At 48.2% G+C, this 27,481-nt stretch overlaps 1 protein-coding gene across 2 annotated transcripts in view; it reads right to left on the minus strand.

Annotated features, from left to right (window-relative positions):
* Positions 1–27,481, minus strand: part of LOC138515904 (alcohol dehydrogenase 1-like) — a 474,385-nt gene that overhangs the window by 147,369 nt on the left and 299,535 nt on the right. For both annotated transcript variants that reach the window (XM_069630666.1, XM_069630665.1), the window contains exon 6: positions 14,323–14,583. In XM_069630666.1, the coding sequence (XP_069486767.1) occupies positions 14,323–14,583 (261 nt within the window). The remainder of the gene's footprint in view (positions 1–14,322; positions 14,584–27,481) is intronic.

The following is a 27,481-nucleotide window of genomic DNA, read 5'->3' on the forward strand; positions in this document are numbered from 1 at the left end:
AACCACTGCCACCAGCCATTTCTATAGGAAAGGGTATCATTTGACTGCTACATGAGTTTCTAGACATAAGAGATACTAGATAACCACTGCAGCACTCTATTGGAAGATAGTGTGTTGTAACGCTCACCTGATTCCCGTAGAGGCGCCGGTCTTGACTGGGCGTATACCGTATCTTCAAAGGTGATGTGTAACACACGGCTGGCTCTTTGGGCTGGACCTCTGTGCACTGTATGTTTGACTCGAAGGGTAAGATGTCTGCAGATAGAAAATATGGGATTAAGGAACTGGGTTATTGAATGTCTCTCTCTTCTTCCCTTTCTCTTCTCCTGTAGAACCCCAAAGGTTAACGCTCTCACCTTAGGTAAGTGAACGCCGTGCTCTCCATCTGCCTCGGGGCAGGGTGCTGTAACCAGTTTCTTCACTGGATAAGGGGAGCAGGCCTCTTGACTTCAGAGGACTGCTGTCCGTCGTTTACTGCACAAACGGTAAGTTTCGAGTAATTCTAATGTCTTTAAAGTCTTTAGTAATGATGTTTCTTGTTTTGCAGGGTTCCGGCGATGGCGGATGACGGGCTGAAGTGAGTTGAAGATGGAGCCCGTGTGATGAATAGAAGCGCCTGGAAGCACGTAAGTAAGCGCTAGTTGCCTGCTTCACGATGCGCTCTAACTGTCTTTTTATTTTGAAGGTACAAGTTCGGAGCGGCTGCAGGGTGCCGGAATACCCACTGGGTTAGATGTGGAAAGGAGTAATGGCACGTGAGTATTAAAGTTCCCCAATGTCTTTAAACGCACCTTGTTTTGTCTTTCAGATGTGGGATGCAGCGCCGAAGGCCTCCGGAGCGTGCGAAGAGTTGGTAAGCTTTTGTCTTTCAGATGCCGGAATGCAGTGTGAAGACCTCCGGAGCGCACGAAGAGTAGGTAAGCCTTTGTCTTTCAGATGCCGGAATGCAGCGCAAGGTGTTGGTGACAGCCGATGGACCAGGTAAGTGAAGAGCTGTCACTGAAGACCGTAATGCTAACCTGTTCCTTCTTGTCTTTATAGGTGTTGCTGAAGACTGGATTCAGGATGGTAAGCCTTTTTCCTTAGGCCCAGGATCAGATGCAGAAGACACGATGAGCGTTCTGCTGCAGAGGATGCAGAATAACGCAAAGCAAGATTCATCCATCGGGTGTGGTTTAAATAGCCTCCTGTAGTGCTTAGGTGTCTCCTTCCACAGCCACGCCTAGGTAAGAAAAGAGTTCCTGCTTTCCAGAAGAGTTCCAGTGTTCTGAATCTAGGGAGTGGCTCCTGCCCCACCCAACAGGAAAAGTAGTTCCAAACAGAAGAGGATCAGAGGCTCAACTGGCAGGCAAGTAAGCAGCATGGTCTGCTGCAGGTAAGTCCACCCAAGCATTATGAGCCCGGTGCTTCCAGCGCTGGGACTGGGCATATTTATGAGCCTGGTGCCACTGGCGCCAGGACTGGGTCCAAAAGGTCCCAATTGGGACTGGTTGGCACTCGGAACCTGGGTTATGGATCTGCTTCCAAGGGAGTTGGGAAAACCCTGACCTTTTGGAAGCAGAGATCATGACAGTACCCCCCCTCAAGGCCCCTCCCAAACCGGGCTTCTCCGGGGGTTTTGGCTTGTCAGGAAATGTTCGGTGAAATCTTTTGATTAGGTGAGGAGCGTGGACATATTCAGCAGGTTCCCAGGATCTCTCTTGGGGGCCGTAGCCTTTCCAGTCAATTAGGTAAAATAGTTTAGATTTGGAGATCTTGGAGTCCAGAATGCTTTTGACTTCAAACTCGAGTTCTCCATCAACTAGGATAGGTTTTGGAGATTTAGTTAGTCGGGTTTGAGGTTGCACGGGTTTTAATAGAGAGACGTGGAAGACCGGATGTATCTTCATGTGCGGGGGCAAGTCCAACTTGACCGCTACTGGGTTTACTATGGTAGTGATGGAATAGGGACCAAGGAATCTTGGGTTGAATGTGCGTGGCCCTTTTAGAGGTAGATATTTGGTGGATAACCAGACTTGATCCCCTACTTGATATTGAGGGGCTTCCTTCCGATGTTGATCTGCTCCTTTCTTGTATTGTTCTTTAGCCCTTTGAAGGTGAGAAACAGCTTCCTTAAAGGCTTGGGTGATTGTAGAATGCAGGTAGTCTACTGCTGGTGTTTCAAGATCTTGGAGGGGATCCAACTCCGAGGTTCGAGGGTGACTGCCGTACACAAGAAAAAACGGGGTTTTCCCAGTTCCCGAATGGACAGAGTTATTGTAGGCATATTCGGCTATCCAAAGGATGTCTTTCCAGGTTTTTTCAGTTCGTTGCAGCATGCAGCGTAACTACTGTTCCAGAGTTTGATTGGTCCTCTCGGTTTGTCCGTCGGTCTGAGGGTGGTGACTGGTCGATAGTCTCACATCAATTTGAGCTGACCGACAGCAACTTCGCCAAAAATGAGAAATAAATTGACTACCTCGATCCGAAATTAGAACCGAAGGAAAACCGTGCAGTCGGACGATGTTTTTGAGAAATTCTCGGGCCAGAGTTGCTGCTGTTGGCAAGCCTTTGAGCGGAATGAAATGCGCCATCTTGGAGAATAAGTCCACGATAACTAGAATCGTATTGCATCCGGAGAATGGAGGTAGATCGGTGATGAAGTCCATAGAAAGCGTATGCCAAGGGCGAGGTGGGATGTCAATAGGGCGTAAGAGGCCTGCTGGTCTTTCCTTTTGACTCTTGTTTTGGGCGCATACTCCACAGGACATTATAAAGTCTCTGATATCTTTTTTCCAAGACGGCCACCAGAAGTAGCGCTTGATCTTTTCTGAGGTCTTGGCCATACCGGGATGTCCTTCCATTAAAGAATCGTGATAACAAGAGATTACTTTTTTCTGTAAATCTGTGCTGGGTAGGTATAATCGTTCTTGGAAATACAATAAGTTGTCCTTTACTGCAAAGTCCTTTCCCTGCAGATGCCAATTCTGTATGTCTGCTGGAGTTACAAGTTGCCTGGCTTTATCCTTAACTTCCTCTATGGATTCTGTGGCGATTACACCCAGAATTCTTTGTTCGGGAATGATTGGTACAGGTGTAGGGTTGATCAAGTGTTCTTCCACTCCCATCCGAGAAAGGGCATCAGCTTTACCGTTCTTTGTACCAGGTCGATAGGTAATTATGAAGTCAAACTCGGCAAAGAATAATGCCCAACGGAGTTGTCTAGAGGATTGGGCTTTTGCGGTTTTCAAATATTGCAGGTTTCGGTGATCCGTAATCACAGTAACGGTGTGTCGGGCCCCCAGCAGATAATGCCGCCAAGCCTTAAAGGCAGACTTGATAGCCAGAAGTTCCTTGTCAGTAATCGTGTAATTGATTTCAGGAGGCGAGAATTTGCGGGACCAAAATGCCACGGGATGCAACTGATTGGTTACCGGGTCCTTTTGTGATAGAACTGCCCCCATGGCAAGGCTTGAAGCATCAGTTTCCACGATGTAGGGGAGTTCGGGGTGAGGGTGTTTTAAGATTGGTGCAGAGATAAATTTAGTCTTCAAATCCTGGAAAGCTTGTTCCGCCTCGGTAGACCATTCAAAACGTTTGTTTTTCTTTAACAAGGCAGTGATGGGCTGGACTATTCGAGAGAATTCGGGAATAAACCTGCGGTAAAAGTTAGCGAAGCCTAACATGCTTTGCACACCTTTTACGGAGGATGGTGATGGCCATTTGAGAACTGCATCGACCTTCTTTGAATCCATACGCACTCCACCAGGTGATAATATGAATCCCAAGAATTCAACTTCAGTCACGTTGAAAACACATTTTTCCAACTTAGCGAAAAGTTTGTGTTGACGCAATCTTTCGAGGACCATTTTCACGTGTTTCCGATGTTCAGATTCCGATGAAGAATAAACGAGGATGTCGTCAATGTAAACAACAACACACACATCTATGAGCTCTCTGAGGACATCGTTCATAAAATATTGAAAGGCGGCCGGGGCATTGCAAAGTCCGAAGGGCATGACCTGATATTCAAATAGCCCATACTTGGTGCGGAAGGCCGTCTTCCATTCATCGCCCTCTTTTACTCGTACCAAGTGGTAAGCTCCTCTAAGATCCAGCTTTGTATATATGCATGCTTTTCTGACTTGGTCCAGGAGTTCAGGGATTAAAGGTAACGGATATCTATTCTTAACGGTGATCTGGTTCAGGGAGCGATAATCTATACAAGTTCTAAGGTCTCCTTCCTTTTTTGGAACGAAGAACAAAGCTGAAGAAGCAGGGGACTTGGAAGGACGAATAAACCCATTTGCCAGGTATTGATCCAGGTATTGTCGAAGGTGAAGGTTCTCAGGCTCGGTGAGGGCATAAATTCTACTACAAGGAGGAGTAGATCCAGGTATCAGGTCTATCTGGCAGTCATAAGACCTATGAGGAGGTAGAGAGTTAGCCTGATCCTTCCGGAAAACATCTTGGTATTCTAGGTATTCGGGAGATAACTGGGGAGTCTCTGAAGAAATTGCTGCCAGTGCAACACCAGGTGGAGGGTGACAAGTAGAGACACATTCTGGAAACTGGACCGTTCTTGCTCGCCAATCGATCAGAGGATTGTGTTTCTCTAACCAAGGTATTCCTAGAATAATCTGAAACTGAGGGGCCTTGATCACATCGAACACGATCTTCTCATGGTGTCCATCTTGACTTACTAGCGTCACCTCTTGAGTGGTATGCGTTACTGGCCCGGAGGCTATCTCCGTACCATCCACCGTAGTAATGACGTCCTTTACAGCCTTGGGACAAAGAGTTAGATTCATCCTCAAAACCATTTCATGATCCACATAATTGCCGATGGCACCGCTGTCGACGTAAGCTTCAATTGCATGTAATCGATCCGGATTATCAGGGCTAATGTGGACCATAGGTATCACGAAATGCGAGGTCACGGAACTGGTTTTCACGCTCGGCAAGAGGACCTCTATTCTTGTCGGGCGAGGTCGTTTCCCTGCTCAGAGTTTGTAACTTTGGTAACTGCAGCTCCTACTGCCTTCTTGGCAGGTTTCACCGGACAGTCTCGAAGAAAGTGCCCTGAGTTTCCGCAATAGAGGCATAATTGCAACTGTTTTCTCCTTTCCCGCTCCTTTTGTGTTAGAGGACCTTTCAGACCCCCTATTTGCATGGGTTCCCCGGAGTCTACTCCTTTGGAAGGAGTTGGCGGTTTGGAAAATACTCGAGCATCAAACTTGGAACGATCGGCCTTCCTGTTCTGCAGTCTGTGATCTATTTGAACGACTAATTCTATATAGTCCGAACAATCTTGTGGGGGATTCACTACTTGGGCTAACACATCTTTGAGCTCTCCACGTAGACCTCTATAAAACAGCGTAATCCTTTTGTCCTCAGGCCATTGAGTTTCCACTATCAGTCTGTTGAAAGACGCAACATAAGCCAAAAGGTCTTGATTACCTTGTCGCAACGAAAGAAGCTCATTGTCCAAGGCCTGTCCCTGTGAATGTCTTGCGAACAGTTTTTCCATACTGAGCTGAAAAGCTTGAAAATCATGGAGGACCGGATCATCTTGATTTACTAGAGGGATCGACCAGTCTGCCGCATTGCCACTAAGGTACGAAAGCACGAAAGCTCCTTTAGCTTGATCAGTTGGAAAGGCTGCTGGCCGGCATAAGAAATGCAACCGGCACTGATTGATAAATACTGCAAACCTCTTTGGGTCACCAGAAAATCGTTTGGGCGGAGCCAGAGGTACATTCCCAGGTAGGTTGATCTGCACTGGATTCATAAAGGATGTAGAAGGAAGATTTCCCCCAGATGCGGGTAACGGGGTCTGTCCGGCTTGTGACTGTAGCAATTGTCTAGCGAGATCATCTGTTCGCTCCTTGGAAATAATCAGTTCCCTTCTTAGAGCGTTCGATTCCTGACGGGCTGCATGCACTTCTGCCCTTAGTTCCCCAAGTAACTGGGCTAGCTGGTCGGTATCCGAGGTTTCCATAGCGCCTGGACGGGAGTTTTGTGGTAGGCTTTGCGTTCTGTAACGCTCACCTGATTCCCGTAGAGGCGCCGGTCTTGACTGGGCGTATACCGTATCTTCAAAGGTGATGTGTAACACACGGCTGGCTCTTTGGGCTGGACCTCTGTGCACTGTATGTTTGACTCGAAGGGTAAGATGTCTGCAGATAGAAAATATGGGATTAAGGAACTGGGTTATTGAATGTCTCTCTCTTCTTCCCTTTCTCTTCTCCTGTAGAACCCCAAAGGTTAACGCTCTCACCTTAGGTAAGTGAACGCCGTGCTCTCCATCTGCCTCGGGGCAGGGTGCTGTAACCAGTTTCTTCACTGGATAAGGGGAGCAGACCTCTTGACTTCAGAGGACTGCTGTCCGTCGTTTACTGCACAAACGGTAAGTTTCGAGTAATTCTAATGTCTTTAAAGTCTTTAGTAATGATGTTTCTTGTTTTGCAGGGTTCCGGCGATGGCGGATGACGGGCTGAAGTGAGTTGAAGATGGAGCCCGTGTGATGAATAGAAGCGCCTGGAAGCACGTAAGTAAGCGCTAGTTGCCTGCTTCACGATGCGCTCTAACTGTCTTTTTATTTTGCAGGTACAAGTTCGGAGCGGCTACAGGGTGCCGGAATACCCACTGGGTTAGATGTGGAAAGGAGTAATGGCACGTGAGTATTAAAGTTCCCCAATGTCTTTAAACGCACCTTGTTTTGTCTTTCAGATGTGGGATGCAGCGCCGAAGGCCTCCGGAGCGTGCGAAGAGTTGGTAAGCTTTTGTCTTTCAGATGCCGGAATGCAGTGTGAAGACCTCCGGAGCGCACGAAGAGTAGGTAAGCCTTTGTCTTTCAGATGCCGGAATGCAGCGCGAGGCGTTGGTGACAGCCGATGGACCAGGTAAGTGAAGAGCTGTCACTGAAGACCGTAATGCTAACCTGTTCTTTCTTGTCTTTATAGGTGTTGCTGAAGACTGGATTCAGGATGGTAAGCCTTTTTCCTTAGGCCCAGGATCAGATGCAGAAGACACGATGAGCGTTCTGCTGCAGAGGATGCAGAATAACGCAAAGCAAGATTCATCCATTGGGTGTGGTTTAAATAGCCTCCTGTAGTGCTTAGGTGTCTCCTTCCACAGCCACGCCTAGGTAAGAAAAGAGTTCCTGCTTTCCAGAAGAGTTCCAGTGTTCTGAATCTAGGGAGTGGCTCCTGCCCCACCCAACAGGAAAAGTAGTTCCAAACAGAAGAGGATCAGAGGCTCAACTGGCAGGCAAGTAAGCAGCATGGTCTGCTGCAGGTAAGTCCACCCAAGCATTATGAGCCCGGCGCTTCCAGCGCTGGGACTGGGCATATTTATGAGCCTGGTGCCACTGGCGCCAGGACTGGGTCCAAAAGGTCCCAATTGGGACTGGTTGGCACTCGGAACCTGGGTTATGGATCTGCTTCCAAGGGAGTTGGGAAAACCCTGACCTTTTGGAAGCAGAGATCATGACATGTGTGCTGGGTCTAGGCATTTAAAAAGACTAGTAAAGCCAATTTAACTTTACATTCTATGGGAAACAGTAGTTTATCCCAGAGAAGGTGTTTAAACCTTGGGACAGCCAAAAAAATGCTTCCCTGTGTCACTGCACTGAGGGTGCTGTGTGACACACATGAAACAATGATGCCTATGGAGTTGTCTAAAACTCCATAATCAAAGAACACAAGAGTAAAACACACATGAAAATACATGAGTGAGTGGGAAAAAAGGCTCACACACTTTCCAGGTAAACAAATGAAGTCCTCAAAATCCAGCAAACTTGCTGGGGGTCTCTAAGGTGAAGGGAATTAGCATATTTATGAGAATTCTCCCTAACAACTTTCGAAATGGAGTGTTGAGTACATGCACATGTGATATGGAGTGTTGAGTACATGCACTTGCGATATGGAATGTGTAGTACATGCACATGCGAAATGGAGTGTGGAGTACATGCGCATGCGATATAAAAGCCTTCTCACTTTGGAAGTGTTGGGGGTAAGAATATGGGGGTAATTCATAGAATTTAGCGCACAAGTGGTGCACGCAGCTGGTGCACAGAGGGAACGTGCGCCAGTCTGCGCCGCGTGCTCCAAAACCCATTTTAGCGTATTCATGGTTACTTACATCTGTAACCAGCCTTGGCGCAGAGTGGTGCAGCGACCCTGCAGCAGCACCAGTTACATCCCAACCTCGCCCCATGCGCCAAAAACATCGCACAAATCCACCACATGGCGCAAAGGCTAGTGGACCAACATACAGACCCCCAACCACGAAAACTCATGTAAAACCCCTTGGAATACGCGTACCCCGCTAGCGCTAGCAAAATCGTGTGTGAAAGTCCACGCGCACCCCTCGGAATATGTGTACCGCGCTCGCGCCAGCGAAAACGCGTGTGAAAGTCCACGCACACCCCTGGAATACATGTAGGCCAGCAAAATCGCATGTGCAAGTCCACGCGCATCCGCCGGAATATGCGTACAACACTCGCACCAGTGAAAACGCATGTGAAAGTCCACGCGCACCCCTCGGAATATGCGTACCCCACTCGCGCCAGTGAAAACACGTGTGAAAGTCCATGCGCACCCCCGGAATACAAGTAGGCCAGCGCAATCGTGTGTGAAAGTCCACGCGCACCCCCGGAATACACGTAGGCCAGCGAAATCGCGTGTGAAAGTCCACAAGCACCCCGAGAATGCACGTACCCCGCTCACGCAAGTGAAAATGCGCGTGAAAGTCCATGCGCACCCCCAAAATATGCGTACCCTGCTCTTGTGAGCGAAAACACATGTGAAAGTCCATGCGCACTCCTCGGAATACGCATAACCCGCTCGCGCCAGCAAAAACGCATGTAAAAGACCACGCGCACCCCTCGGAATACGCGTACCCCGCTCGTGCAAGCGAAAACACGTGTGAAAGTCCACGCGCACCCCCGGAATACACATACCCCGCTTGCGAGAGCGGAAATGTGTGTGAAAGTCCACGCGCACCCTATGTAACACACCTACCCTTCTGCATCAGCAAAATGTGTGGAAAAAGTCCACCCTCTGGTGTGGCCTGCCTGCGGCCCATTCCCAGGGGTGATGGGCTGCCTGCGGGCCATGGACTGGGGTGATGGGCTGCCTGTGGGCCATCCCCAGGGGTGATGGGCTGCCTGCGGGCCATGGACTGGAGTGATGGTCTGCCTGAGGGCCATGCCCTGGGGTGATGGGCTGCCTGCGGGTCATGAACTGGGGTGATGGGCTGCCTGTGGGCCATGCCCAGGGGTGATGGGATGCCTGCGGGCCATGGACTGGGGTGATGGGCTGCCTGTGGGCCATGCCCAGGGGTGATGGGCTGCCTGCGGGCCATGGACTGGGGTGATGGGCTGCCTGTGGGCCATGCCCAGGGGTGATGGGTGGCCTGCGGACCATGGTCTGGGGTGATGGGCTGCCTGCGGGCCATGCCCAGGGGTGATGAGCTGCCTGCGGGCCATGCCCAGGGGTGTTGGGCTGCCTGCGGGCCATGGACTGGGGTGATGGGCTGCCTACGGGCCATGTCCAAGGGTGATGGGCTGTCTGCGGGACATGGACAGGGGTGATGGGCTGCCTGCGGGCCATGCCCAGGGGTGATGGGCTGCCTGCGGGACATGGACAGGGGTGATGGGCTGCCTGCGGGCCATGGGGAAGGGTGGATGGGCTGCCTGCGCATATTCCGTGGGTGCGCGTGGACTTTCACATGCGAGTTTGCTGGCGCGAGCGGGGTACGTGTATTCCGAGCGGTGCGCGTGGACTTTCACACACGATTTTGCTGGCCTACGTGTATTCCGGGGGTGCGCGTGGACTTTCACACGCATTTCCGCTGGAGCGAGCAGGGTACGTGTATTCCGAGGGGTTTTACACGCGTTTTCGTGGTTGGGGGTCTGTATGTTGGCCGCTGGTGTATTCCGACGGGTGCGCAGGGAGTTTTACACGCGATTTGGCAGTGTGTGCCCTCCCGGGTGTTCCCCCCTCCCCTCCCCATTCCCCGTAGACAGCCCACACCACAAGGGGGGCCACCCCACACAACTGGGCATGCCCCGCAGACAGTCCATCCACCCTGGGCATGCCCCACAGGCAGCCCATCCACCCTGGGCATGCCCCACAGGCAGCCCATCCACTCAGGGCATGCCCCACAGGCAGCCCATCCACCCGGGACATGCCCCGTAGGCAACCCATCCACCCTGGGCATGCCCCATAGGCAGCCCATCCACCCAGGGCATGCCCCGCAGGCAGGTCATCCACCATGGGCATGCCCCGCAGGCAGCCCATACACCCTGGGCATCCCCCGTAGGCAGGCAACATGGCACCATGCACTTGGAAGCCCCGACTCATGTCTCCCACCCCACCCCCATTGACGGGCACCTGCCAGCAGTCCCTGACTCATGTCCCCCACACCCCTCCACCCACCCCCATTGACGGGCACCAGCCAGCAGGCCCCGACTCATTTCCCCTCACCCTCCCACCCAGTCCCATTGACGGCACATGCCAGCAGGCCCCAACTCATGTCCCCCACCCAACACGTCATCACAATCCAGACCCATGGCCCTTATGGCCACCCAAATCCCACCCCACGCCACCCCAGTCCAAACACCCAACCAAGCATTCCATCCACTCCACAATGAAATCCCCATGTCATGACAGATCCAAAACAACCAGTATGACCATGAATACATGTCCGTCAGACCCACACAATGACGACACATGACTGAGAAAACCCAAATTGTGACATGCACGAAACCAGTGAGAGAAGAAAACACAAATGAATTAAAAAATAAAAATGTATTCTATACAAAATGGAATAATGAAATAAAATCACACAAGAAAAAAAAAGTCTTGATGTACAAAATAAAGGCAAAAAAATGAATGCTGAAATCAATTTAATCCAAAGTAAAATGGCTGAAAAGCGTCTTTCCATAAAGCAAAATCCAGTTCCAAAAAAAGCAAACCATTCCTCTATGGTAAAAATAATACAGTAAAATCTGGTCCTTAGCTATGTACAAATATAAAATCAAGGGTCCATGAGCCCGACAATCCAAAGGAAACCTAACAAAAAACCTACCTAATAAACAACTATTTACAAAAAGGCGGGGCATAGTCCATGCTCCCCAAAGAAAAATAAGAAAGAAAGGAAACCTACACCTACAAAACTATTTACAAAGGCGGCGGGCCAGTCCCACGGCTCATTTACTGATGTTCCGGGCCAGGGCATCATCGAACTCCTCGAGGTCTCGCAGGGATGCAGCCATGGAATCCCTCAATTTCATGCGAGTTTCCTCGAAGCCCCACGCCCGCCTGAAAGCCCGGTGCATGGAGTTCTCCGCCCTGACCATCCTGAGCCGTGCCCTCTCCACCCGCTGCCTCTCCGCATCTATTTGATGGCCCAACCGCTGCCACACGGAAGACACTCCCAGTTCGGGCTCCTCCTGCCCCTCGGCCGATGCCTGCCCTCGGCGTGTTGATGGCCCAGAGCCATGATGCCTCCCACGCTGAGCCTGCTGCTGTCTCTGACGCAACTGCCTTTGCCACCATGACGGCATCCGGGCATATGGAATCCCCCGGCGCCGTCGTGCATGTGCCCTGCCTCGGCGCCGTATACCCACAGAGACAGTGGATACAAGGATGACTAGGATGTATCAGTGAATCAACACATCATCACGAACATTTGTGATGCATCCATACATCATGCATGTCCGTGACAGCAGCACACATCTCTCACACCCCAAACATGTCAAAGTACAGACAAAGGCATGCATACATTTGTGCATTCTGCATGCTGCTCCGCATGATGCATTGTAACACATACACCATCCATGTGGGTCACGCCTGTCTGGACTCACATGCAGCACCATCATGTCCCTGCACACACACATCCATACCTGACCCATGTCACACATGCAGCCAAGTACCTAACTACCAGCACACTGCAACATGCACTGTTTTAAATGTGAATGCATGGGCACATACCGCTCGACTACAGACGGGCCTGCATCCTGAGGATCTGGTGGTGAAGCACTGGGTGAATGCGCTCCAGGACCCTCATCTGCTGGGTGGAAAGCTGGACCCGGTGCCCCACTGCATCCGCTGCCTCCAAGAGGCGCTGGGGCCTTCTTGAGGGTCCTGGACGTGTTTGATGTGCCACCCCCTCTGTGTTGATGGCACCCACTATGTCCTTCCAGATCCTCTTCCGTCCTTCCTTGTCGGCACGCAATGGTGTGAAGAGGGCATCAAAATGCACCAGAACTTGTTCCACCAGGATACCAACTTCCTTTTCACTGAAGCTGGTAGCCCTTCGCCTCTCTACTGGGGGGTTGCCACTGGTGCCGGAAGGTGTTGTGTCGGACATGGCAACCCCCGAGGCAGGTGTGGGTGTGCAACTGGGTCCTGGGGCTGGGCTGTGGAGTGATGGAACACCAGTCGGGAGTCTTCTGTTCCAGCAGGGGTGGTCACAGCAACTGGACCGCTGCAGATGGCAGATGTGCAGGCACCAAATGGCAGGGCACGGTGGCAGCAGGCAGGCAGGCAGCAGCAGATGGTTCGTGGGAGGCTGCTTGGGGCTCTGGGGGCAGTAATTCGGCCTTCTGGGCAGGAGCGTGGTCTTCCAAGTGTTGTCGCGTGGCCAGCATGATACGGAGTGATTTGGCATGTGAAAAACAGCACGTTTGCGTGAATTTTGAGGAAAGGCCCTTAGCGCGTAGGCACGTAGGTGACGTAACGTGCGCGGGGGCGTTTCCCTCGCTATGGGTTGAAGGTCCGACGTGGGTTTCCATCGCTCTGTACGTGCTTTTCGTGGAAAGCGGTGCGTGTGTTTTCCAGACGTTGGGGTTCACACGCGATTACTTCACAGCGGCTACAGTGCATACTTCTTCTTTTGGCGTGGGTGTTGGCTATGTGTTCATCTTCTACACGCAAGGCAGACGGTGAGTCGCACATGCTATTTTTCCTACTGCGGGTGTCCCTGTTAGCCGCGTACCCCTTGTTTTTGGACATACTAGCCTGCATGTTGATCACGTACGCATTTTTTGTGTTCCTGGCTGCCACAGCGTACTGCATGTGTGTTTTAACACGTACATGGGCTACAGGGGTCGCGTATCTCTTGTTCTTGCTTTTTTGGGATGCCTGAGCATTGCGTGACACGTCATTTCTCCTAAGGGGCCACAGAATGGGACATTCATCATAGCTGTATATAAGTGTTTGTTGTTTGTGCGCCCTTTCATACTGCGAAGGGACGCTTCCGCCTGCCTTTGTGTGGCAGACGTGTTTATGCCTCTGTGTGTCTTTTGGCATGCGCATGTTTCCCCTATTCGATTCCTTGAATACGTGTAGTTCACGTGCGTGTGGGCGTTCTGTGTATTTCCCAGCAGTACTTCCCCAGTTACGCCCTCATTTTCACGTGTTGTTCCCCATTCCGCGTGTTCCGCCCCGTGTTCTGCCCACTTTTGGTGTGTGCGCTACACGTCGTGCGCTTTCGCTGTGCGCGTCGTGCACAGCGTTCGAGATGTTGCAGTGAGGTATGCGCCTGTGTGCGCCACCCGTGGATTTGGAGCAGATCAAGGGGAAAACACACGCAGGACCTTCCATGAATCGCACGTGTGCGATTCGCACGCATCCGCCGGCTTTTTCACGCTTGCACCACTAATTTCGGCGCACATTTATTCCATGAATTACCCACAGAATGTGTTTGTATTTTAAAAGCAAAAAACCGTTTTTGGAAACTTTGAAAGACTTTTTATTGCAATATCATATTCTACTTGTACAGAGACAATTGTATTTATTTTGTTCTGCGTATGGGATTGATGAGGAGAAACTCTTTTGATTTGGAGAAGAATAATGCGAGGTGATGATAGTGCAATAATATTTCCATGCTTAACTTTTGTCAATTATACAAAAGAGATTGGAATGTATCAGACTGATATGAAATTGAATGAATTCTTTTGGCAAATTGAGAATAATTGTGTTGTGATATATGTTGATGTTTTATGGTATTTAAGGTTTTTGATGAATGTATAAAGAATAGGTTAACCATACATACTAATAAAGAAAAATACGGCTGGTCTAGGGCCAACTTGGCAAAGGCAAGATTTAGGGCCTTCCATTCGAAAAATGATTAATTCTAAAATAATCTAAGGTAACTAAATCGCATTTTGAGTGTCACATTGTCCTCCCTTTTTTATTTCTTTTTCTTCCACAAAAAAATACCTATTCTGAGAATTAACCCTTTGGTGTGTAATCTATATGTGCCACTAAGTGCATACACTTGTAGCGTAGTTACAATATTATTTTACTAGTTGTTGTACTTTACACTTACCACTACATCACCGTTCCCAACACATTCGAAGGAGTAGTCGACTCCCCCGTCTGTCATGTCACACAGCACTTCATGAATGGGCTTGTTGTAGTCCTTGGGGCTGATGCACTCAGTGGCTCCCATTTCTTTAGCTTTTGCAAAGTGGGACTTTCTGTTGGCAATACCAATAATCCTGGATGCTCCAGCTAACTTGCAGCCAATGACAACAGACAGACCAACTCCTCCCAATCCAAACACAGCACAGGAAGACCCAGGTTCCACCTACATAAACAACGAGAAAAAAAGAGAAAAGCCAATTGTCAGTTCACACAAATGGGTAAGTTGCATTACAACACACTTTCAAAGGAATATTAGAAAAAAAAGTGCTTCTAAGCACCACTTTCCTTTTTTAACCTCTTAAGTGCCAAGGACTAGTCGAGAGGGATTGAGGAGAAGGTGGGTCAAGTAGTAGAGGTTTGGCAATGGGAGTTTTGTAAACTAGAGGTGGGAGTAGTAGGGGTGTGTAGGTGGAGTTGTAGGGGTGTGTAGGTGGAGTAGTAGTGGTATGCAGTTGGGAGGTGGGGTAGAGGAGAGGTTGGAGTAATAGGGGTGTGGTGGAGGAGTGTAGTGGTGTGGAGGTAGGACAAGTGTGTGTTTAGAAGTCAGGGTTGTAGGTGCGGGGAAGTAGCAGAGGTGCAGGGCAAAGTAGCATGCACGTAGGAGAAAGAGATATCACAGAGGGGGGCGGAGTGGGGGGGAAAGGAAGTGAGGAGAGTAGAGAACATCAAGGAAAGGAGTATTTTTTTGTGTTTTTTGTATTTGTTTATTATTTATATCACGCACCTAACCCTGAGGTAACTGGACGCTGAAGGGGGAGTAGAAGGGGGTGGAAGGCCAGATGGGATTGGACGACACTATCCAGCCAGGTTCACTGGTAGGTGTCACCTAGATTGATCCCAGAGAAATAGATCAGATAGATAGATAGATAGCTAAGCCATTCTTCTTTAGGCAATTGCCAAATAACTCATAGCTTTTGGATAATCGGAATTAGCGATTACTAGACTCGTTTGATGGTGCACAAGCAAATGCCTTATGTTCTTGAAATCTGTCTGCCATGCATTTATTTTATTTATTTATTTTATTACATTTGTTATACGCCTAGACCCCGGGGTATCACAGCGTAGTTACAGACAATGGGGGAATGCAATCTTAAATGCGAACACAGAAGTACACAGGAATAAACAGTCAATAATATACAACAATATACAGAACAGTCAGCTATGTACAGTTAATTGGAGCCGATTGGTACTCTGGTTCAGTTAGTATTTGTTGAATAGCCAAGTCTTCAAAGAGCTTTTGAATTTTGGGAGGGATGTTTCGTTCATAATGTGGGAGGGTAGAGCGTTCCAATGTCTGGGAGCCAGTATTTTGAAGCTACTGCCCCCTGCTTTCTCTCTTTTGTGTCTGGGGGTTTCAAGGTATGCGTTTTTATTGGATCTGATTGGATCTGGGCAGTCTGGTCTGGGGCTTCTTGATGACTGTGTTGTTGAGGTATTTAGGTGCTTTGTTGGCCATGCATTTGTGAGTGATACTCAGGGCTTTAAATAAGATTCTGGCTTGGATAGGGAGCCAGTGTTGGTCTCTTCTGGTGTAAGAGATATGTTCAGATTTTTTCACGCCTAGGGCTGCTCTGAGAGCCTTGTTCTGCATGAGTTGAAGTTTGGCTATGTTGGCTTTGGAGGTGCCAAGGAACAGGATGTTACAATAGTCTAGCTTAGACAGTATGAGTGCTCTGGCTAGAGTAACGCAGTTGTTGGCTGAGAGGAATTTGCGGCTAAGGGAGATGAGTTTGGCAGTGTAAGAGGTGGACGAGGCTAATGTGTTTACTTGTTTAGACATGGATAGTGTTGGTTCTAAGTAAACGCACAGGGTCTTGACTTGTTTAAGAATGGGGGTTATGGTGCCATCGATGGTCAATGAATTGAAAGCGTGCTCAAGGGAATCGATTTTGCTGGAGGAGCCTAGTATGAGGAGCTCCTTTTTGTCGTCATTGAGACAAAGGCTATTATTGGCCATCCAGTTTTGAATGAGTGAGTAAATTTGGTTAACCAGGAGTGAGTCTTGTGCGTGATTACCTGAGAGTGGAATGAGGATTTGGGTGTCATCGGTGAAGTTGTACAGAAACAAGAAGACAGAAAAGTTACTTTGATGTTGTTCCCCCAGAGCCCCATAGTAAATAGTTATGTGAAGACAAAGAAGAGCTTAAAAAGCAGAGTGCAGAGATAATCCCAAGAACATCGCTATGTGCTCAAATTGCTATTGCAAGCAAAGGAAATATGGACTCTCGGCACAGGATGCAGCCAAGAAAATAAATAAGCCTTATTTTCACAGGCCACTGTGTCTTGCAAGGAGCATGGCAAGAATGAGAAAGGTTAGTACTGAACTGAGTAACTATTCACATTTCTTGTGTACTCTGCAAACTGTTAAAGACTGGTATTATGCACCCATTAGCATGCAGGGGCAATGTCAGGCCTTTGCATTAGTTGCCACAGGGGGTCAAGTGACAATTATGACTAAAAGACTTCTTGAATCAATAAATGTTGAAATAGAGAAGGGACACCACTTCAAAATGCAACCAGAAGCTGGTCCAGTGTACAATGTGGATGGGTGCGGGATCCCAATAGAGGGATTTCATGGGGTATTTATTTCATTTAATCATTTTATTGTTAATACCGCAAACCAAGATTGAGAGCAGTGGAGCACATTGCAACATGTGAAAGCCAGCGTAGGGCATGGCATTTTTGCACGGTAGTGCAGTACTGATGCCAGAGGGGTGGAAAGCATGACCTTAGTCATGCAGAAGGTTTTGATGAAATAAGCCACTTTTTAGTGTTGTGTGGATGGTAGGAGAAGGACTGTTTCTGGATCTTCTCGTTGAGGGTTAGCTTTGACTCGAACCTTTTGATTGATTTGCTGCGGGAGGTGACGCAGCCTACCATGGTGTATGCCTTACCCACCTTGTTTGTTAGTGTGCTGTTTAAGACTGCTTTTTCGACGGTGTAAACAGTTTTGAACAGGATCCTTGTGGGGAGGGGGAGCCAGGGAATCTCAAGCTGGTTAGGAGAGATGTGGTCGAATTAGCAGGAACCAATAATGAGCCGGGCTGCTGCGTGGCGGACAGACTTGAGGAGGGTCAGATGCATGGCTATGAGCATGGTTAAGAGGTAGTTTCCCCCATCAATGAGGGAGATCATGGGAGCCTGAACTACCTTGCATGAATGTGGCCATTTGTAGCAATACTGTGTGGCCTTTCTTGCCCATATGCTTTTGAAAGGACATAGCTATCATGATACACAAATACAAACTCAGACATCCACTGTTGGTAACTGCAAACCACAAGGCACCGTTTTTGATGGGGACCAATCTTTTAAGATGGCTATCACCATTAATTGATTGAGTGAGTTGGGTATTGCAGCCTCTGGCCCAAATGCCCCTGAGACTGCACCGTGAGAGTAGCCCACCTGAGTGTCACACTACGCTGAGGTCCGACAACGCAGTTGGGGTGCACCTGTAGAATAGCCAAGTGCACAAGTCAGAATCAGATGACTGGAAATCAAATCACCCTTGTAAAGTGCAGCTGGATCCCAAACAAACATGGAGATCTCTTTTTTTCTTTCTTTAAATTAGAGTAGGCGTGGACGGACCCACGCAGGCGCTTCCCCATCCAATTGGATGATGTGCACCTATCCACCATTCAGCATTCAACCCACGTAAAATTCACAATTCCTCCCACCGCCCTGTCTGCCTCACAAAATCCAACAACACACTACTCCTCCTCCTGCCACTCACCCCGTCACCTCCCAACAAAGTCTTCCCACTCAACTCAGTCATACCCTGCGCAGACAATCGAACCCTCATCAATTCTCTCTCTACAGCATGTCTCTCACACCTAAACAGAAAATGTTCCACAGTCTCAGGCACTCCACACACCGCACAATCCTTCGACTCTCGCTTCCCCACTCTAAACAGACATTCATTCAGCCCCACATGCCCTATTCTCAATCGATTCAACATCACCTCCTCTCCCCTCCTCCATTCTAGGCTTCCCGGATCTACCTTTACTGACACTTTCTCATGAATACCAAACATCCACCTACCTTTCACCCCACTCTCCCACTTTTCCTGCCACTCATCCATGACCCGCCTCACCATCACTGCCTTCGTTTCATCCACACTCAAAGGCAACCTTACATCAACTGCTTCCCTTCTCATACCCTCACCCGCCGCCAGATCCACTAACTCATTTCCCAGAATGCCGCTATGACTTGGGACCCATGCCAACTCCAGATCCATCCCCCCACGCACACACCGATCAATCTTTCTCCTGATATCCAAAATCACATCCTTCCTATCACCATCCCCTGCCACAATCGCCTGCAACCCACTCAATGAATCTGAAAATACCACTACTTTCTCAAACCTCAACTCGCATACCTTTTCAATCGCCATTGCAATCGCCACCAACTCAGCCGTACAAATTGACACATCATCCGTCAGACGCCCCACTTTATACTCCCCAGTGCTTTCCAAATAATACGCCATTCCCACTCTTCCAGATACCGGATCCTTTGAACCATCCGTGAACACCCTGCACCCATCTTTCCCTTTCACATATGCCTGTCCCAAATCTTTGATCTCACCCCGCAATCCCCGCTTCTTTGACACCACACTCGTCAACTCTAAGCACACCTTAGGAGACCTCATCATCCACAGCGGACACCTCACCAGATCCATATCTTTCACAACCATCAACTCGCCCACACCCCACTGCACCCCCTTCTCCCACATATGGAACCCCAAAGTGCCCCCTTTACTCCTCCACCGATCCCCATAATAGTCAAACCTCCAATTATACCGCAAACATTCACGTACCGGATGAGCCACACTCTTCGCACTACACTTCATTCACCACCTCATATTCAACACATCCCTTCTCAATCCCAATGGCATCTCCCCCACAAGTACCTGTACCGCATTCATTGGAGAGGACCTCATCACACCCGAACACACTCTCAACGCTCTCGCCTGCACCCTATCCAACCGCAACTTCTGACTCTTTGTGAAACCCACTGCCACCTGACATCCAAAATCTAGCACACTCAAAATCAATCCCTTATATAACATTCGTAAACACTTCTGCTGCGCACCCCACTCTTTCCCAGTCACCGCCCGCAACAAATTCAACCTGCGTTTACACTTGTCCATCACTCCATTCACTTGCATGTTCCAATTCAACTTTCTATCTAGAATCACCCCCAAGTACCGGAACTCCTTCACACTCTTCACCCTCACACCTTTCAAAACCAAGTTCAACTCCTGCTGCACTCTTCTCCTTGAAAACACCATACTCACACTTTTTTCCACAGACACCGAAAAGCCCCATTTCCCACACCACTCCTCCATGCGTACTATCACAGCTTGCAAGCGACTCTGCACCATCAACAAACTCCGCCCTCTTACCCATACCACACCATCATCTGCAAAGAAATCTACCTGACACCCGAATCCCATCATAGCCCGAATCAGTCCATCCACCATCACATTAAACAGCATTGCACTAATCACACTTCCCTGCGGTGTCCCATTTTCCATCTTCCAAACTTCAGACAGCACCCCCCTCACTCTCACCTGAAAGGTCCTATCCGCCAAAAATGCCCTTATCCACCGAAACATCCTCCCCTTCACACCCACCTCCAACAATCTTACCAACAACCCACTCTTCCACACCATATCGTAAGCCTTTTCCAAATCCAAAAAGAACGCTCCCACCAACTCTCCATCACATATTGCCTCTTCCACCCCAGTCACTAATCTCACTAATGGATCAGCCACTGACCGATTTTTCCTGAACCCACTCTGAAAATCACTCAAACACCCATTCGACTCCAAATAAAACCCCAATCGCTCAACCACCATCCGTTCCATAACTTTACACATCACAACAGTCAACGCAATCGGCCTATATGACTTACACTCCGTTGGAACCTTTCCACCCTTCAAAATCGCCACCACAATCGCTCTTTTCCACATCTTCGGCAAAACACCACTCTTCCAAATCTCATTGATCAAAGCTAATACCTCCAACTTACATTTTACCGGCAACTTCTCCAAAAATACATACATAACACCATCCACCCCTGGACTTGACCACTTCCCCTTCCTGATCGCACCATCCAACTCCAACATCGAAAACAGGGCCTCATATTGCTCTTCCCAAGGCCCAACATTTGCCAACACCTCCCGCATCTCCTCCTCTACCACACCCATTCGTAACTTCACTGCTTCTGGAAAATTCCCCGAACTGTGCACCTCCGCAAAATACTCCCCCATCAAATTCGCCTTTTCCCCATCCTCACTAATCACCTCTTCTCCTTTCAACAACACTGACATTCCACCCTGTGATCTCATTAATCCAGACATCCGCTTGAACTGTTTCCATACCTCACCCACACCGGATTCATTCCCCAAGGACCCACAATAACCCCTCCAATAACCACGTTTTTGTTCCCGAATTACTCTCTGCGCCTTAGCTTTAGCCTTTTTATATGTCACCAAATCTACTATCATTCCTGACCTTACCGCCCTGGCCCTAGCCTTCTTACGTTCCGCCACCGCTCTCGAACATTCAACCGTCCACCAAGGTACCTCAATCTTCCCACTCTTCCCCTTCTCAATCTCTGGAACTGCCGCCTCAGACGCTGCTCTCATTCCCTGCACCAAATATTCATTCCATTCATCCACCCCCTCATCTCTACCTCGAGAAACAATCACTTCCTGACACACTCTTTTATACATCTCCCAATCAGCCTTCCTAAAATTCAACCTTCTCCCAGTCATCCGTGGCCTGATCCCTACCTCACCCCTTACAGTCACCAAGATACCAGAATGATCACTCCCCATGTCCCCTTCCACACGCACCTCCCAATCACATTCACCCGCTATAGCAGCAGACACCCAAGTCAAATCCAAGCACGACAACTTCCCAGTCCTCACATCCAGCCGCGTACCTGAACCATCATTCAGCAAAACCAGTCTCAATTCATCCGCCATGTCCTCCAACATTTCCCCATTTGTATCTGTCCGATCGCTACCCCACAACGTGTTGGCACTATTAAAATCACCACACAAAACACAAGATCCCACATGTCCCCTTATCACTTCAGACAGCACACCCACTTCCACCACCTCACACGGATTATAATAATTCAGCACCAAAATCTCCGATCCTCCTACCTGTATCCCCACCCCGATCACCTCTACTTCTCCATCCACCACAATCTCTCTTTCTACCAACCCCTTTCGAACCGCTAGAGCCACACCCCCCCCCTCCCTTCCAACCTATCCTTACGAAACAACTCAAAACCCGGTATCACAAACCTCAGATCACTCCTCAACCACGTCTCCTGAATGCAAACCACATCAACATTCAGTTCCCCGCACAACACCGCTTTTAACTCCTGTCCATTTCTCAACAAACTTCTCGCGTTCCACTGCAATATCCTCATGCCGGAATCCCACTCTGCTTCCGCATTTTAGCAACCATCTTAAATACATCCTCTTCCACCACATCCACAACACTCAAATACCTCCTCCCCGCTTCCACCACTCCTTTCGTAAGATCCGACACACTGATAGAAGCATTCCTTTGAACCAACTCCAGCACACTCACTATGAAACACATAAACTCTGTTTTCGAAACAATCACCATTTCTTTGCCTTTCACCTCACCCATCACTTTCTTCCTTCCCACACCCTCTTCCACTACCAACTCTTTCGCACTCACCTCACTTGCTGCCCGTGCCGGTTTCACCTTTGCTACGGCCTCTGCATACGACAAACCTTCCGCCGCCCTAACCTGCACCACCTCTCTCGCAACCCTGTGACTCTCACACCCCCTAAACGCAGTAGAATGCCCTCCCCCACAATTCACACACTTCATCGGAGTCTCCACCTTGCATTCCTTAATGTCATGATCCCCTCCACACCTCCCACAATGTCTTTCATTCCTGCATACTCTCGCCATATGCCCAAACTGTTGACACTTATAACACCTTATTGGCATCGCTACATAAGCTTTCACACGGAACCTCTGATAACCCAACTCCACCATTTCCGGACACTCCTTCCTCGCAAATCTCACTGCTACTGTCGTAGATATTACATCCCCACGTGCATCTCTCCTCCCCAACCTCCACGCTTCCACCACCCCAACATCCACTAATTTATCTTCTATCTCAGACATATTTACAGTCACCGGCACTCCATACAACACCCCCTTACACGACACACCACTCTGATCAATCGCATGTACCGCATGTCTACCCAAACAACGCACTTCCAAAATCTTAGCTTTGTTATTAGCATTCGTTCCCTCCACTAGCAACCGACCCCCAGCCACTACTAACACCCGAGTAACTTCCCCCACAGCTGCCTCTATCCATCTAGCAATTTCCAATGGATTCACCCCCAAAAATGTCTTTTCGCGACTATCAGGTTTCAATACCACCTTCCACACACTATCATGTTGCATCTTTTCAGCCTCCAACACACCACTCTCCAAAGCCCCCAGCTCCTCCAAATCACTTTTTTCCTGACACTCCGACCCTGAGAAGTCCTGAACCAACCCTCCTTCATTATTCCTCTGAGGAGACCTGCTGCGAAGCCGTCCCCCATTTCCCCCTTTCCCCTCCTCCACAGATGAGGATCTCACAGATGTCACCTTTCCCCTCTTCTCCCTTTCCTCCACCCCTCCTTTCTTTCCAGGCTTCCCACCTCCCTTGCCCATCCTTACCTCCTCTTCTGGACACACTTTCCCCTTGCTCTCGCCTAAGGAGACCTCTCAGCCTCCTCAAGCCCAACTCCCTCCTCTTAGTCCCTGCTCCGCCCTGCCTGAGTCCGTCCACATGTAAACCGACAGACCACATGGAGATCTCAAATGGATGCAAATACCTTGACGTTCTACCCCAGAATGAAAGTTCAGAAAAACCTCAATTAACAACAAAAGAGAAGCTGGGATGCGTGTCTTTGATTGCTGTGATTACAACATAAGACACCCTTTCACTTGCATGCTAATTAATGACTCATTAGGAGATATCACAACAGAATTATTATTAGAACAAGAGTGAGGTTTTAAAACAAATATTTATTTTAACAGAAAAAAAGCAAGGAAGGCATGCCTCATTTCTTAATCCGATTTCAGAAGGTATCTGGTTTGGATCAGATTCACTCTGAACATACACTAGTTGCAAGATGTATGTAAAATATCCTTATATGGCCCAAGATAATTCTTCACGAAGTTTGGATTGTGCAAAATACCAAAAAGCCCTTTCTTTTCGATAGTGATATTTTTCATAAGGTGTGTTTTGTGACCGATTATCAAAATCAGCTAAATCTGTTTCGAGACTTGGTTGTGATCCCAAAGACTTTGATGATAGGGAAAAGGCATTGAATTACACTTAATGCTACCAAACACAACCGGGGTCACAATGGGGCATACAACTGGCTCCGTCTCAATGAAACAGTGGCCCGCAGTCACAATAGGCCATTTCTTTCTTTTGTGATGGAATGTTCAAGGACTACCCAAGGAGAAGTTTTTGGTACAATGTAGCTGCAAGTTGGTCATTTTAAAAGAATATTTCTTCAGTAACACTGGTCCCAAACTACTAGTTACAGCGCAAGGCAACTCAGCAAACTGGCCTGCTTCGGCCAAAAAAGTGTCCCACATTGATCAAAAGAAGTGGGCCGAACTAGCATGTTGGGCCTGCGCTTTGGCCATTGCCCTGTAGGTCAGCCCAAACCTGTCCACAGCTGAGTGGCAGTTGATGAAGGGGGTTTGTGTTCCAGGATTTACACTGTTGCATTTATCAGTGTTAATGACGAGCTCATGTGATGAGGTCTACCTTTGGATTATGCAGCACAAGTGGAAGTCACTGACGACCCAAATAAAATTCTAGTAGACAATTTAGGGTGTCAAAGTTTCAACCCTGAAAAGGGTATTCCCATTGGAATTGCCCTCAGTGAAAATGCAGATATGAAGAAAGTGATTATGGGAAATTTACCACAGCTGTGAGTCAGTGATAAAGGAGAAAGACCTGAGGTTCTTCACTCAAAAATAGAGGGAATGATTTAACTTAATTTACTATTTCCACATGAAGCTCGTGAAGTGGTATATAATTCTCCAAATGGATGTGTACTTTTTTTCAATTGCACAATTGAAAACAAGAACAAGATACCGTGGACATTTCAGGGGAATGTGATGGAAAGAGGAAAATATGTACTATACATAAAAAAACTAAATTAGAAGAAAATACAGAAATCCACCCATTGGAAGATTTTCCAGAAATCTAGAACCCTAGGTATCGAAGCACTGTAACCTTCTGCTTCAGTAAACATTGGCTACTTTGCACCAGATTACAAATTTGGCTGCAGTGGTAAGCACCTGGTAATTACCATTACTGGGTTTTTACCTCTGTGCCAGATGAATTCCATTAATGAAACTCATTTTACCGGGTGGTTTTAAGTGGCAGATTTTACTGCCACACAAAACCAGTATCGCATGCGGTAATTACCGAGCATGGTAGTCCGTATTCAGTAAGTACCAGATCCTTTGGGACTTCAAAATAAGTGCGGTCCGCGTGACTTGTAATCATGCGGACCTCTCAAGCCACTCGGTAATCAGCGCATGCGGTAAGAGGAAATTAGATTGGGGGTATTACATGGTGTAATACCTCCAAACCCACGATCAGACCCAATGTCTACCAAATATAGGGTAGTTCATGGATTGGCCCTCAGACAGTGCCGGATTGAACACCTTCTTTTAAACAATGGCTGGGCATTGTAGACCGCTACCCCTTCTTTCAAGCGCAGGCTGCCCCTTTTAAACTGAGCCTTGTGCAGTGGTGCACCCACCACTTTCTTTCAGGCGCTTCCTGCGCCTCGTGAATTTCATCTTGATACCTTCACTCCAATATCTGCTGCACCTTCTTTGAGAGACTGGCTTGGACTCGTGCAAGATGACTCATGTCATTTCATGCTGGATGCACGTCGAGCATCGGGTCCTGCAGAATTCAGCACTTTCAGCAAGAAGCACGTTTCATCGTGTGCAAATGCCTTGCAGCCAGTGGTGCACTGTGAAGCAAAAGAGGCCCTGAAAATAATTTTCAAAGTGGCCCCCGTTACACAAGCCCAACCGTTTTCCTATGAGAACATTTGGAAAAAAAACAGGTTACCACACAAATAAAGCCCAGGGTGCAGAGGCCTACTGGGAACTCTCCAGAGTTCCCTATAAGCCAGTCCACCCCTGCTTAGAGCATTAGACCACATGAAAGCGTGACAGGCGTGCCACTACAGTAGTGCACAATCAGAATACTGCCTACCCCTTTCTGATCTCTAGAGGAGGAGAGTGCTGCCCCACACTAGGCAACCAGCAACCACAGGGATGTCATTTCACCAAAATGCCTGGGGTAGTGGAAGTGACATCACACAACCCTTGACCACTGATGACATCACAGGAAGGACCCCACCCTGAAGTGACATCATAGGAAGCGATGTAACACAACCTTTCACCCCTTGACAAAACAGGAAGTGGCATCACATAGCATTGTTCCTAAGTACACTACGAAAAATATGGTCACAATATCACTGTAATGTGATATACATTTCATACAAGAATGGATTGCAATATGTATGGTTAGGATCAGTGTGTATAGGCCAATGTTACAATTACTGTGAATGCAAGCAGACGTCCAAGGCCAAATGATAATGATGTGTTATTATATAGCACGTACGCTTAAGCGCTTTATATAGAACAAATATACATACAATATCACCCAACCTGTGCTGGTACTCATTTAGCAACTTCAGAAGAATGAAAGCCTGAGTTGAGGTGTTTAAGAACAGACTAAATCAGTGACTCACCCCCTGAAGTGTGCCTGAAACAGGGGTAGCAAGGGAGACCTCACGGGTCACTGTTGCGACCCCTGGCGACCCCCAAATGATGTCTCTGCCTTTCCCCCCACAGGGTGACAGGGTGAGGGAATGCAAGAGGCACGATTTAGTCTCCACGTCGTTAAAGGGCATGATAAAAACATCTTGAAAGCGATTCTCCAATGGCTGATTATTCATCACTGGTATCCAAGGTGTCTTTTATAACATATTCTGCATAGCTATTTTTTTTTCATTTGTTCCTCTGCTCTTTATTTTGGGTATGATTGAGAGTTGGGCGGTATTACCAATGGTATTGTCCCCAAACTCATTTACTGTTACCGCATGCGGGAGACATGCAGTGCAGTACCATATTGTATCTGCATGATTCTGTGTCATGTAGACCCTTTTGTTATCCCCCATTTTAGAGTTCATAGCACATGCAGTGTTACTGCATTGTTATGTTATGTTATTTTGCATTTGTATAGCGCCTTATGTATCATTGGTATGATCTCAAAGCGCTGGTAGGTTGAACACCCTCCGGAACTGCAGTTCAAGTCAGTTGAGTGAGAGAAAGAGTCGTAAAGTGCGATGGGCGCACCAGGTATGTGTGCAGCTGGTGTGGTTGTTTGCCTGATAGCTGCTTCTTAGCGGTAAGTGTGGGGCTGAGTAGATCAGTTGAATGTGTTCAGTGTGGAGGGTGGACATCCAGTCTGAGTTCTGGCTGTGTTAGGCCTGAGGAGACGACTAAGCTAGGCGGTATGTGCTAGCTAGCTGTGTTTTATTAGGATGGTGGGTTGATGAGTCATGTTAGTATGAGAACAGCTTTACCGAATGTGTCATCGTACTGCTGTGTTCTAGTTGAATGGTGGTGTATAGGATAGAGTAAGCGTAGTAGTGTGATATTGTGGCAATCAGTAAAGTGTATGCGACCAGGCACACTCAATGATGTTGGGAATATCTTCTAAATTCAACTTTTAACACAGTGATGCTATTAGGGCACATTCAATGATGTTGGGAATACCTTCTTAATTCAACTCTAATACAGTGACGCTATTAGGGCATACTTCTAAGTTCAACTTTAACACAGTGACGCTATTGGGGCACACTCAATGATGTTGGGAATACCGTCTAGATTCAACATTAGCACAGTGTTGCTATTAGGGCACATTTTCTAAGTTCAACTTTAACACAGTGA

This window comes from Ambystoma mexicanum, chromosome 6q, assembly GCF_040938575.1.
Source record: "Ambystoma mexicanum isolate Mex_15411 chromosome 6q, UKY_AmexF1_1, whole genome shotgun sequence".
NCBI lineage: Eukaryota > Metazoa > Chordata > Amphibia > Caudata > Ambystomatidae > Ambystoma > Ambystoma mexicanum.